The sequence below is a fragment of the Alosa pseudoharengus genome, unplaced genomic scaffold (assembly GCF_046254945.1).
Source record: "Alosa pseudoharengus isolate Yale_2024_CS ecotype anadromous, Long Island Sound unplaced genomic scaffold, YU_APseudo_1.1 YU_APseudo_1.1_scf_10, whole genome shotgun sequence".
NCBI lineage: Eukaryota > Metazoa > Chordata > Actinopteri > Clupeiformes > Clupeidae > Alosa > Alosa pseudoharengus.
The window spans coordinates 23,803,146-23,816,539 of record NW_027468565.1 but is presented as its reverse complement, the minus strand read 5'-3'; the positions used below and the strand labels follow the sequence as shown (position 1 = coordinate 23,816,539).

Below are 13,394 nucleotides of genomic sequence, written 5' to 3'. Positions count from 1 at the left end.
TATTATGAATCTACAACTTATAAACTTACAAGCTTACAAACCTACAAACAAACATGACTGACAGGACAACCAGAGAGATGGAAAGAGGAACAGAGGGGTGTAGAAATACACAGACCAATTAACAGAAAGCCAAAGGAATGGACAAGACCAACAAGACAATAACAGGGAACAGGTGAGAGCAGAAATGTAGGGAAACTAACGACACAGGAAGTGCAGACCAAATAAGGGGTGGGCGGTGAGAAAGACACATGACAGACAGGTAAACAAAGAGCACATGGGAAACAGCAACAAGCACAAAACACAAAACAATATACAAAATGGCCACCATGGTGGCACAAAGGCAGTCAGTCCCTGCAAGATCCTGACACGTTCACACAAAACTCAATCCATTTTAAGGGACTTATGACATCTCATAGTCTTTCCCACAGTGCTCTTCTCATATACAAGTCTCTGCAGAGGGTCTTATTATATCTTATTCTGGTCTCGTCCAACTACTAAGACTTGGTAAAGAAGGAATTATTCTGCATATCAGGGGCCTTCAACATATCAGCATTTGTGCCCCAAAACCTTTACATAACTACCCTAAACACCTGCAGGTTCAGTAGTGAACACTTCAGTGGTCTTCACATTATGCTTGATGGAATCTTGATGCCATCGAAGGCCTTCTTTAAAACTGCCAAAACACACACACTCCAACACACAGATGCACACACACCATACACGCTATAAGTCGCAAACACACAGACCACTTATGAAGAAATGCACACATGGATCCATCAGAGGAGAGTAGGGAGAGGAGGAGGAAGGGAGAAGAGGGGGAAGAAGAGGAGGGGGGAGAAGAAGAGAAAAGGGGGAAGAAGAGGAGGGGAGAAGAAGAGAGGAGGAAGGTTGGAGAAGAGGGGAAAGGAGGATGAGGAGAAGGAGGGGGTGAGGGGAAAGGAGAAGATGAGAGGGGGGTAAGAAGGGAGTTTTCGAGAGATGAGTGAAGAGAAGGCTTTTATGGAGCCATTACACAATGAAACAGTGGGTTTTACAGAGTGCAAATGACCTCAGACCAAAATAGCAAAAGTCAGTTAGACATAATATTACCAAGACAACCACAGGGGTGTCGGCATACATTCCCCTGCATCTCAGAGAGCCAAACACCAACAATCACCTATATTACAAACACAGCAAACTAACAGACTAACTACAGAACAAACACTTCTAATATCAACACCAGCAAACTACAGAACAAACACCTCTATTATCAACACCAGCAAACTACAGAACACGCACCTGCATTATCAACACCAGCAAACTACAGAACAAACACCTCTGTTATCAACACCAGCAAACTACAGAACAAACCTGTATTGCAAACTACAGAACAAACACCTCTGTTATCAACACCAGCAAACTACAGAACAAACACCTCTGTTATCAACACCAGCAAACTACAGAACAATCCTGTATTACAAACACCAGCAAACTACACAACAAACACCTCTATTATCAACACCAGCAAACTACACAACAAACACCTCTATTATCAACACCAGCAAACTACAGAACACGCACCTGTATTACAAACACCAGCAAACTACAGAACACGCACCTGTATTATCAACACCAGCAAACTACAGAACACGCACCTGTATTATCAACACCAGCAAACTACAGAACAAACTCCTCTGTTATCAACATGAGTAAACTACAGAACAAACACCCATATTATCAACACCAGCAAACTACAGAACACGCACCTGTATTACAAACACCAGCAAACTACAGAACACGCACCTGTATTATCAACACCAGCAAACTACAGAACACGCACCTGTATTACAAACACCAGCAAACTACAGAACACGCACCTGTATTGCAAACACCAGCAAACTACAGAGCAAAGAAACTACTGAACAAATACCTCCATTATAAATGACAGAAACTGCAGCACAAACACTTTTATTTCAAACAACAAATTACAGCACAAAATTGTGAACAATTCACTTTTATTTCAAACAACAAATTACAGAACAAACACTTTTTAATTTAAAGTGGTTACATCAAAACACAGTATTGTGTGTTTGTGTGTATCTGTGTGTGTGTGTGTGTGTGTGTGTGTGTGTGTGTGTGTGTGTGTGTGTATAGGACGGGGTGCTGGTTGGAGCAGTGGGAGCGTATGACTGGAATGGGGCGGTTCTTAAAGAGACGGCTCATGGGAAAGTGATCCCTCCCAAGTCCTCCTACAGCTACGAGTTTCCGGAGAGCTTGAAGAACCATGGGGCCTATCTTGGTAAGAAACACACTCACACACACACACACACACACACACACACATGGGGCCTACCTCGGTAAGAAACACACTCATACACACACACACATGTGGCCTACCTCAGTAAGACACACACTCACTCACACACACACACACACACACACAAACACATGGGGCCTACCTCGGTAAGACACACACTCACACACACACACACACGCACAAACACATGGGGCATACCTCGGTAAGACACGCACTCACACACACACACAAACACATGGGGCCTACCTCTGTAAGACACACACTCGCGCGCACACACACACAAACACATGGGGCCTACCTCGGTAAGACACACACACACACACACACACACACACACAGACACACACACACAAACACACACACACACACACGGGGCCTACCTCGGTAACACACACACACACACATTCGGCCTACCTCGGTAAGACACACACTCACACACACACACACACTTACACACACACAGGGCCTACCTCGGTAAGACACACACACACACACACACAGGGTCTATCTCGATAAGACACACACACACACACACACACACACACACACACACACACAGACACAGACACACATACACACACACACACACACACACACACACACACACATACACACACAAACACTTACACACTTACACAAATACAAAGACATGGTGTGTGATGTTCCATTTGAAATGACTGCTTGTAGATTGACCTCTGACCTTTGCATGGCTAGGTTACACAGTCACGTCAGTGGTATCAGCTAAACATGGCCGTTTGTACGTATCTGGGGCACCACGCTTCAACCACACTGGGAAAGTCATCATATTCACCCTGCAGAATGATGGGAACCTCACCATTCTGCACTCTCTTAAAGGACAGCAGGTAAATGCCATTACATACAGCACTCCCTTAAAAGACAGCAGGTAAATGCCATTACATATAGCACTCCCTTAAAGGACAGCAGGTAAATGCCATTACATACAGCACTCCCTTAAAGGACAGCAGGTAAATGCCATTACATACAGCACTCCCTTAAAGGACAGCAGGTAAATGCCATTACATATAGCACTCCCGTAAAGGACAGCAGGTAAATGCCATTACATACAACACTCCCGTAAAGGACAGCAGGTAAATGCCATTACATACAACACTCCCGTAAAGGACAGCAGGTTAATGTCATCACATTCTGCCAGCACACAATTGACCTGAACCCATCTCAATCATGTACACTTACAGTAAACAACTAACCCAACCCAGAGCTCATGAACACACACAGCAGTCATACACGTCCATAATCAGACCTCCAGGTGAGGTCAGTCATACCTGTCCATAATCAGCCCTCCAGGTGAGGTCAGTCATACACGTCCATAATCAGCCCTCCAGGTGAGGTCCCGATGCCCTGGTGTGCTCCTGTTGCTGTTAATGAGTCAATGGCCCTCATTTACCAAACGTGCGTACAACATGAAACAGGCGTACACTCATTTCCACCCAAAGCATTGCATTTATCAATCTGTGCGTGAGTGATGGCTACGCTCAAATCTCACCTCAAGTCTCAACTTGTGTACACAATTTTTTGAGTCCGAAGTCTTATGGTGCATCATAATAAATCTTGCGCTTAGATCTGTGCTGGTTTCTATGCTCGATTGATATATGAGGGCCAATATTAGGTGCAGTAGTAAAATGCTAGACATCATTGGATATCCTCATGGGTCAGCTGGCTGTTTTTGTTGACTGTCTGCCTCCTGTAGATTGGGTCATACTTTGGCAGTGAGATTGCTCCACTCGACGTCGATGAGGACCAAGTGACAGACTTCCTGCTGGTGGCGGCACCCATGTTCTTTAGCGAAGGCTGGGAGAGGGGCAGAGTGCACGTGTACAAAGTCACGGAGGAGGTGAGAGTGCACGTGTATGAGAGTGAACGTGTTCTGAGTCAAGGAGGAGGTCAGAGTGCACATGTTCTGAGTCATGGATGAGGTCAGAGTGCACGTGCACAGTCACATAGGGGGTGAGAATGCATGTATATGAGAGTGCACGTGTACAGAGTCACAGAGGCCATGAGAGTGCACGTGTACAGTCACAGAGGGGATGAGAGTGCATGTATATGAGAGTGCACGTGTACAGAGTCACAGAGGGCATGAGAGTGCATGTATATGAGAGTACACGTGTACAGAGTCACAGAGGGTATGAGAGTGCACGTGTACAGAGTCACAGAGGGCATGAGAGTGCATGTATATGAGAGTACACGTGTACAGAGTCACAGAGGCCATGAGAGTGCACGTGTACAGAGTCACAGAGGGCATGAGAGTGCACGTGTATAGAGTCACAGAGGGCATGAGAGTGCACGTGTACAGTCACGGAGGAGGTGTGACTCTACATCATATTTAACAGAAGAGTTTAGAGTGTGTGAGTCTCTCTATTCTGCTGAGCCTGCACAGACATCCTCACCTAGATTAATTTATCAGCTAGTTCCCATCTGACCCGTCCTCTCCTCTCCTCCCTCTTCAGACCCGGTTCTTTCTGGTGGGCTCACTGGAGGTGGCCGAGCGGGCCGAGAATGCGCGCTTTGGTTCTGCGCTGGCGTCGGTGCCGGACCTGAACGGGGACGGCTACAGTGAGGTAGTGGTGGGAGCTCCTCTGGAGGACGACCACCGGGGAGCCATCTACCTCTTCCACAGCCGAGCTCACGGGCTTCACCCCACACACAAACAGGTACAACCACACAACATACAGCCCACCCCACACACAAACAGGTACAACCACACAGCATACAGCCCACCCCACACACAAACAGGTACAGCCACACAACATGGGGGCAGCTGTGGCCTACTGGTCAGCGCTTCGGACTTGTAACCGGAGGGTTGCCGGTTCGAACCCCGACCAGTAGGAACGGCTGCGGTGCCCTTGAGCAGATTGGGATAAATGCAGAGACCAAATTTCCCTCACGGGATCAAAAGAGTATATATACTTATACTATACTATACTATACTATACATACAGCCCACCCCACACACAAACAGGTACGACCACACAGCATACAGAGCATATAGCTGTGTATAGCTAGGATTTTACATACTGCCCTGATGCTAATTTATCTATAAATGACAGAAACATCTGTCTGTCTGTGTGATTGGGTGTGTGTTTTTCGCATATCTGTCGAACCGTTCATCTTACTGATTGCTAAGGGCACGAGTGAGTGCAGTGCCAAGTTTGACGTTACTTGGAATATATTGGTTAAAGAAGCACACATTGGCTTTTGCCACTCTACTGTTGCTACTCCTCCTCTCACACAACACTGGAGTGTGTGTGTGTGTGTGTGTGTGTGTGTGTGCGTGTGTGTGCACGCACTACTGTAGCCACTCCTCCTCTCACGGCACTGCACTAGAGAGCAGAACTGAATTAGTGCACAAAAGAAGTTAAAAAAGTCAAGCGAGTGCAAGATGTTTGGATAGTAAGTAAGTAAGTAAAATGTATTTTTATAGCACATTTATACACAGCTTACGCTGACCAGAGTGCTGTTTTCAAAACAGAAATAAAAACAAAATAAATTAATAAAAATGGAATAAAATAAAATAAATAAACATAAAATACATACTGTATATGTACATTAAAAAAGGAACAGCAGGACACAGAGGACACGGTAGAGGGCAGAGAAGGCCAGAGAGTACTGGTGGGTTTTGAGCCTGGATTTAAAAGCAGGCTATCAGGTGGCAGCTGATTCCACAAGCGTGGAGCAACGACTGTGAAGGCTCTGTCGCCTTTTTGCCTTAACTGAGGGCGGGGTATGTGGATGTAACCTGCTCGATTCAGCCCTGCACACGCCCGGACTCGAACCCGCGAACAGTAGCACCTCGGATCGGGAGGCGAGCGTGCTGACAGTTGAGCCAATAACCCAGGCTACTGGCTCGCATGCCAGCAGGACTCTTGAGGCGTCGGGGAGTGAGGTTTACCAACGTTCCACAAGCACAGCTAAGCTAGCTCACATCCGTTACATGGAGAAGGCCTTTGTTGCCAGATCTAAGAGACCTGAGGGCTGAATGGGGCTGTAAGGGGTCAGAGATGTAGATTGGGGCCAGACCATTTTGTGCTTCAAAAACCATTAACATAATCTTGAATTGGATCCTGAAATGGACTGGGAGCCATTGAAGGGAGGCTGAGACTGGGGTAATATGCTCCAGTTTTTTAGTGCCAGTTTGCAGCTTTACCACTGCATTCTGGACTATCTGAAGGCGTGACAACAGTGATTGAGGGAGACCTAGGGAGAGGGAATTGCAGTAATCAAGCGGTGATGCTAGCAGATAGCAGATTTGATAAACAGCAGATTTGATAAGAGGTTTACAAAGTGTTTCTGTGTGTGTGGCTGTGTGTGTTTGTGCGTTTGTGTGTGTGTGTGGCTGTGTGTGTTTCTGTGTGTGTGCCTGTGTGTTTGTGGCTGTGTGTGTTTGTCTGTGTGTGCCTGTGCTTGATGTCATCCCCAGAGGATCGCTGCTGTAGACGTGGACCCAGGCCTGCGTTACTTCGGCTGCAGCATCCATGGGAAGATGGACGCGAGTGGAGATGGGCTGGTGGATCTGGCTGTGGGCTCCCTTGGTGCCGTGGTGCTACTGTGGTGGGAACTGCCATGCACACTCACACCTCACTGACTCTATGGCATAGGAAACAACTGTATAAAAACAGAACATGTGTGTGTGTGTGTGTTTCTCTTTCCCAGGTCCCGCAGTGTCATCCGTGTGCACCTAAGTGTGAGTTTTGAGCCTTCAAAGATTAACGTGTTCAACAAAGACTGCCGACGGGCAGGGAAGGACGTGACGTGCATGGCTGCCATTGTGTGTGTGAGGGTTACAGCACAGACCCCCATGCCACCGACACTGGGAGCAGGTCTGTTCGCGCCACGGACATTTACGCAGTCCCAGAAAAACCTGACTTATGTCATAGTTTCTACAAATGAGTCAGTTTTGCTATGAAAAGTATTTTCAAATTGTCCTCAAGTCTTAATAACTTAGCTAATCAATAACTTGGCTTATCCAAGCCCCCTCCTACTGTGTGTGTGTTGTGTGTGTGTATGTGGAGTGTGTGTGTGTGTGGAGTGTGTGTGTATGATTGTTGTTTGTGTGGATAATTCCTGTCAGATGTGGCTCAAGGGGCTACGACACCAGGGTCAGGGAAAACTCTTTCAAGTCCGTCACACACACACACACACACACACACACACACACAGAGCCATGGAAACCGTCTTAAAGTGTGTGAGCCCCCCCCCACACACACACACACACACTCCCTGCATCTGGTTTACATCAGACATGTGTGCACACACACACACACTCAGAAGGAGGGCAGGGAGAAAGGGTGAATGAGAGGAAGAGGGAACTTTTTTGTCACTGCACAAGTACATTATCAGTACGAAATGCAGTTGACATGGGGACTCTCTCAGGTCCTCATATTCCTCAGTAGACTCTCTCAGGTCCTCATATCCAACAATAGACTCTCTCAGGTCCTCATATCCTTCAGTAGACTCCATCAGGTCCTCATATTCCTCAGTAGACTCTCTCAGGTCCTCATATCCCTCAATAGAATCTCTCAGGTCCTCATATCCTTCAGTAGACTCCATCAGGTCCTCATATCCTTCAGTAGACTCCATCAGGTCCTCATATCCTTCAGTAGACTCCATCAGGTACTCATATCTGTCAGTGGACTCTCTCAGGTCCGTATGTGCCTTAGTAGCCTCCTGGGCTTAAGCTACATGCCACAGCAAATCAATTTGAGTCCCAATGAAACCTTAACATGTAAAATATGTCCTTCCTCCGCATCGCTGCCGGCTTCTCCTTCACGCGTTCTCTCTGGAGATTCACATAATCCAGACCAAAGCCACAGTGGGCTAACTGAAACCTACTGCTGCTGCTGCTTTATGAAGTGTGTGTATATATAGATGAGCAGCCGATTTCTGAAGTGTGTGTGTGCGTGTGTCTGTGTGTGTGTGTGTGTGTGTGTGTGTGCGTGTGTCTGTGTGTGTGTGTGCTGCAGCTCTGAGGAGGAGTGTGTATATAGATGAGCAGCGATTCTCCCCCAGGGCAATGCTGGATGATTTAGAGCATCTCCACTCCAACATCACTGTGCTCCCGGACATCCAACACTGCCAACAACTCCACTTCCACGTGCAGGTGGGCCTGTTGGATATATGTGTGTGTTTGTGTGTGTGTATACGTATACGGATGATGATGATGATGGTATACGTATCAGTCAATCAAGCTTTATTATGACCGCCGCGATAGGTTTTACAAAACTTGTGTCTGTAGGAAGAAAATTCCATGGCTTCCTTCCTTGTCTGGTATCGTCAAATCAGCAGGCGCATTCAATCGAATCAGTGCTGTGCAGATCTGGCTAAACGTAAGGCATGGTTGTATTGAAAGATTTAGCCAGATCTGCGCAGCGCTGCATGATCGAACGCGCCCGCTGATTTGACGATACTGGAACAGGGAGCCATGGAGTTTTCTTCCTACAGATACAGGTGTTTTTAATAAACTCCTGGTACACTTACTAAGTTATTGATCCTTAATTTTATGTGTAGGGGCCCTATTCATACTACTGCAGAAGTATGGTGCTATTTTGAGCATGATAAGTGGTTAAAATCCTTTTGGCAGCCTGCCCTAAGCACTGCCACTGTCAGCCTATTGGCTGGAGGCGCTGAACCCGGTCAAACTCGGTACTCCTTCAGGTTGAAATCGCTCCGGAATTACGCTTTAACAATGGGACTATGAGGGCTGTATGCTAACCGTGGGACTATGAGGGCTGTATGCTAACAGTGGGACTATGAGGGCTGTATGCTAACCGTGGGACTATGAGGGCTGTATGCTAACAGTGTGGAACTATGGGGCTGCAGTGATTAACAGTGGGACTATGGGGGCTGCAGGCTAACAGTGGTTTGTATTAGCAGGAGACTTCAGATTATGTGCGTCCTGTGATCTTCACTATGGAGGTAGTCCTGCAGGACCCAGACCATGGCCCTGTCATAGATGAAGACTGGCCAACTACTCTACGAGTGGAGGTATGGACACACACACCCACACATACACACACACATTACACACACACACACACACACACATCCTTACACACACATACACATAGTGTATGTAAAAGGTTTCATCCATGTTTATGAGAGATTTTCAGTTGTGTATGTAAGCATAACATTTTTCAGTTGTTTGTATGAGAGTGTTTCACTTGTGTATGTGCGAGGCTTTCACTATAGTGCGTGAATGGTTTCATATGTGAGTGTGAGAGGTTTTCAGTTGTGTATGTGAGCATAACATTTTTTTAGTTGTTTGTGTGAAAACTTTTCACTGGTACTGTATGTGAGTGAGGTTTTCACTATAGTGTGTGAATGAGTTTGGTTTTACATGTGTATATGCAAGCTAGTTCTGAATAATGTCCCAGGCGGCCCTTCATACTTACACACACATACAACCTCTCTCTCTCACACACACACACACACACACACACACACACACACACACACATACACACACACACACATACACACACACACATTGGTCTGGTCCACCTGCTCATCTAACACTTGTTCTCTTCTTCCATCTCTCTCTCTTCATCTCCTCCTCTCTCTCTCCCCCCACTATCTCTCTTCCTCTCTCTCTACACCTTTCTCTCGCTACCTCTATCCTCCTCTCTCTTTCTCCTCCTCTTTCTCTCTATACCTCTCTCTCTCCTCCTCTCTCTTCCAGCTGCCCTTCTGGAATGGATGTGAAGAGGATGAACACTGCGTTCCCAACCTCATCCTGCACAGCCACACTGACCTGCTGGACCTCCAGTAACACACACTTTCCCTCTTTCCCACACACACATACACACACACACACACACGCACACACACACACACAGACTCACACACTTTCTCTCTCTCTTTCTCTCCCTTTCTCTCTCTCTCTCACACACATACACACTCTTCCCTCCCTGTCTCATTGTGCTGTGTGTGTCTGCAGGCAGTTCTGCAGCCAGAGGAAGTGCTCTGGCTGTACGGTGTGTGAGCAGCAGGGGGCGCTACAGGGCGCGGAGCGTGTGATGGAGGCCACCCGCAGGCGCATGTTTGTGGATGCTCGTCTGGAGAACCGCGGGGAGAACGCGTACGGAACCACTCTCAGGATCTCCTTCAGCCCCAACCTGGCCTTCTCCAGTCTCGTGCTCAAGGTGTCTGTCTGTACTGCCATTCAGCACTGTACATCTGCCGTCTGTACTGCACACTACAGTCCATTCGCTGTCTGTACTGCCATTCAGCAACATTATATCTGACGTCTTTACTGCCCACCAACACAGTCCTCTCTGTATTGCCATTCAACACCATACAGTGTGCAGTGTACGCATACGTGTGCAGTACAGACGTCAGCTGTACTGCACACCAACACAGTCCATCTGCTGTCTGTACTGCACATGAGCATGAGATGCAAGGCTGAGGCTCCACCAAGGACTAATCTCAGGGAGGCACTAAAACCAAACTGTGTGTGTGTGTGTGTGTGTGTGTGTGTGTGTGTGTGTGTATATGTATGTGTGGTGTGTGTGTGTGTGTGTGTGTGTGTGTGTGTGTGGTGTATGTGTATGTGTGTGTGTGTGTGTGTGTGTGTGTGTGTGTGTGTGTGTGTGATGTATGTGTGTGTGTGTGTGTGTGTGTGTGTGTGTGTGTGTGTGTCTGTGTGTGTTCTGTCCCACATTCCAGGGTTCCTCAGACATCCAGATCGACTGCTACAGTAAGTCAGACCGAAGCCACCACAGAATCTGCAATGTCAGCACGCCCTTCATGAGGTCACAGAGTCAGGTGAGTGTGTTCCTCTTCATGAGGATGTAGAGTCAGGTGAGTTTGTCCCTCTCCATGAGGTTTTAGAGCCAGGTGAGTTTGTTTCCCCTAATGAGGTTGTAGATTCAGGTCAGTTTGTTTCCCTCATGAGCACAGACATCCTGCAAACCAACGGCTGGTGCTGCTGGTACTGCTGACCAAATTTATCATGGTGAATCTAAGAGCCTGCTTCAGACTCGGACATCTGAAATGGCTTTGGATGGATCACTGCACCTGATCATACAATCATTTATTCAGTCCATCATCAATGGGGCATAGCAGCCAAATGTCACAGACACAGATTACAGTTTCTACCATATGAGAGGAAACATTTGCACTCACATTCCTGTAGATCTCAATCCCTGATCCCACTCCAGAACAAAGACAGACCTGTTTTCACCTATTACAAGTGTAACCTAGCAGCCTTGTTGAACCCCTGTCAGCTGGGGTTCAATTCTGGGACCTGCCGTTGCGAGTTTGTGTTGTACAAGCGTTTGCTAAATACACGTTAACTTTAACATTATATTGTAGTATGTTGTTAGCATACTATAAAAGATCAGACCAGTTAGGTGGGGAAAATATCCCATTTTCTTTCCCCTGCAACCTAGCTGGTTTGCATTGTGATCTTGATACAGAAACAGGAGCTGAGCCCTTCCCCAGGAGCCTGTCAGCATTTGCATTGCTCACTTTATCACACCCAGATTTCTACTCCCCAGTCCGAGTTGGCCAGTTGGCTGGTGTCCAGATCACTCTATCGACGTCTGTTCTCCCTTCCCCGTCTGAGCCTCTGGACATCACAGCTGAGTAAAGTGCTCAGATATGTGTAGTGATTTAGATATATGACAGCACAAAAATGTGTGTGTGGGTGGTCTAAAGACCTAGCTAATGCTAGTCCATGCTGCTGTCATAAACTTCTCCTGTCAGGGTCTACAAGCTCTGGATATTGTGCTGCCAAGCTCCTGCCAAATCTTTCATCTCTGAAGTTGCTGGCTGAGAGAGGACTTCATGTGAAGGCTTCTGATATCTGTTTTAGTCTGCATTCATTCCTGGGTGCACCTTACCAGCAGTAAAATGTACTTGAAGACATTAGGGTTAGGGCTAGGCTTACAGACATTAGGGTTAGGTTTACAGACATTAGGGTTAGGACTAGGCTTACAGACATTAGGGTTAGGGTTGGGCTTGAAGACATTAGAGTTAGGACTAGGTTTACAGACATTAGGGTTAGGTTTACAGACATTAGGGTTAGGACTAGGCTTACAGACATTTGGGTTAGGACTAGGCTTGAAGACATTAGGATTAGGACTAGGCTTACAGACATTAGGGTTAGGATTAGTCTTGAAGACATTAGGGTTAGGATTAGGCTTGCAGGCATTAGGGTTAGAGTTAAAGACATGAGAAGGTTTGTGTGAGGAAGACAACCTGAGCAAAGGCTTCTGTTTGTCTGGCACAGGTGTCTTTCCGTGTGGAGTTTGAGCTGAGCAGGTCGGTCTTCCTGGATTATGTGCAGGTGACTCTGGAAGCCAGCAGGTGAGACTCGGAAGCAAACATGATACACTCCCCTGACCAATCAGCACACACAATACACTCCCCTGACCAATAAGAACACACAATACACTCCCCTGACCAATAAGCACACACAATACACTTCCCTGACACACACCAATCAGCTATATGACTCTTTCACCTGAAGAGCATCCATCATACATGATACCCATAAACTTACATAACATGCAGATGTGTAATATGTAAAGAGACTAAATAAATCCACTGAGATCCACTGTCTGTCCATCTGCAGTGAGGGAGAGGAGAGGAGTCTGCAGGACAACCTGAACAACCTCTACTATCCCGTCAAATACGAGGGCGACCTCCTCTTCACCAGGTAGCTGCCTGCCCAGGGGCACGTTCACCAGTGCACTGCTCAACACTGCCCCTGGTACTGTGTCCACATACTGTGTGAGTCTCTGACGTGGATATGTTTCCTTCATAGAGACTCAAACCCAACGCGCTTTGAAATTAAACCTGAACCTTCTGAAACCAGTCCTGGTGCCATCGGACCGACCTTTAACCTTTCATACCAGGTGGGAAATCTCTGGTTTGGTTGAATTATCCACTTACACTGTAGTTTTAGTCACACCTGGCATGCACTTAAAAAATATTTATAAACATTAACAATTAATGGTTTCCCGCTGTGTGTAAGCCTGTGAGATACTTTGTGTCAGTGGTTCTCAACCTCAACAATATCATTATATTTTCTGGGGGGTCGCCTGGTTGCGTGATTTTC

At 46.8% G+C, this 13,394-nt stretch overlaps 1 protein-coding gene across 1 annotated transcript in view; it reads left to right on the top strand.

Annotated features, from left to right (window-relative positions):
* itga11b (integrin, alpha 11b) overlaps window positions 1-13,394 on the top strand; it is a 50,237-nt gene that overhangs the window by 31,933 nt on the left and 4,910 nt on the right. Inside the window, exons 11-24 of the mRNA XM_076267955.1 lie at window positions 2,134-2,278; window positions 3,011-3,159; window positions 4,026-4,169; window positions 4,783-4,986; window positions 6,753-6,883; window positions 6,986-7,152; window positions 8,296-8,432; window positions 9,206-9,316; window positions 10,011-10,096; window positions 10,269-10,473; window positions 10,997-11,095; window positions 12,564-12,640; window positions 12,909-12,992; window positions 13,101-13,191. Of these exons, the coding sequence (XP_076124070.1) occupies window positions 2,134-2,278; window positions 3,011-3,159; window positions 4,026-4,169; window positions 4,783-4,986; window positions 6,753-6,883; window positions 6,986-7,152; window positions 8,296-8,432; window positions 9,206-9,316; window positions 10,011-10,096; window positions 10,269-10,473; window positions 10,997-11,095; window positions 12,564-12,640; window positions 12,909-12,992; window positions 13,101-13,191 (1,830 nt within the window). The remainder of the gene's footprint in view (window positions 1-2,133; window positions 2,279-3,010; window positions 3,160-4,025; window positions 4,170-4,782; window positions 4,987-6,752; window positions 6,884-6,985; window positions 7,153-8,295; window positions 8,433-9,205; window positions 9,317-10,010; window positions 10,097-10,268; window positions 10,474-10,996; window positions 11,096-12,563; window positions 12,641-12,908; window positions 12,993-13,100; window positions 13,192-13,394) is intronic.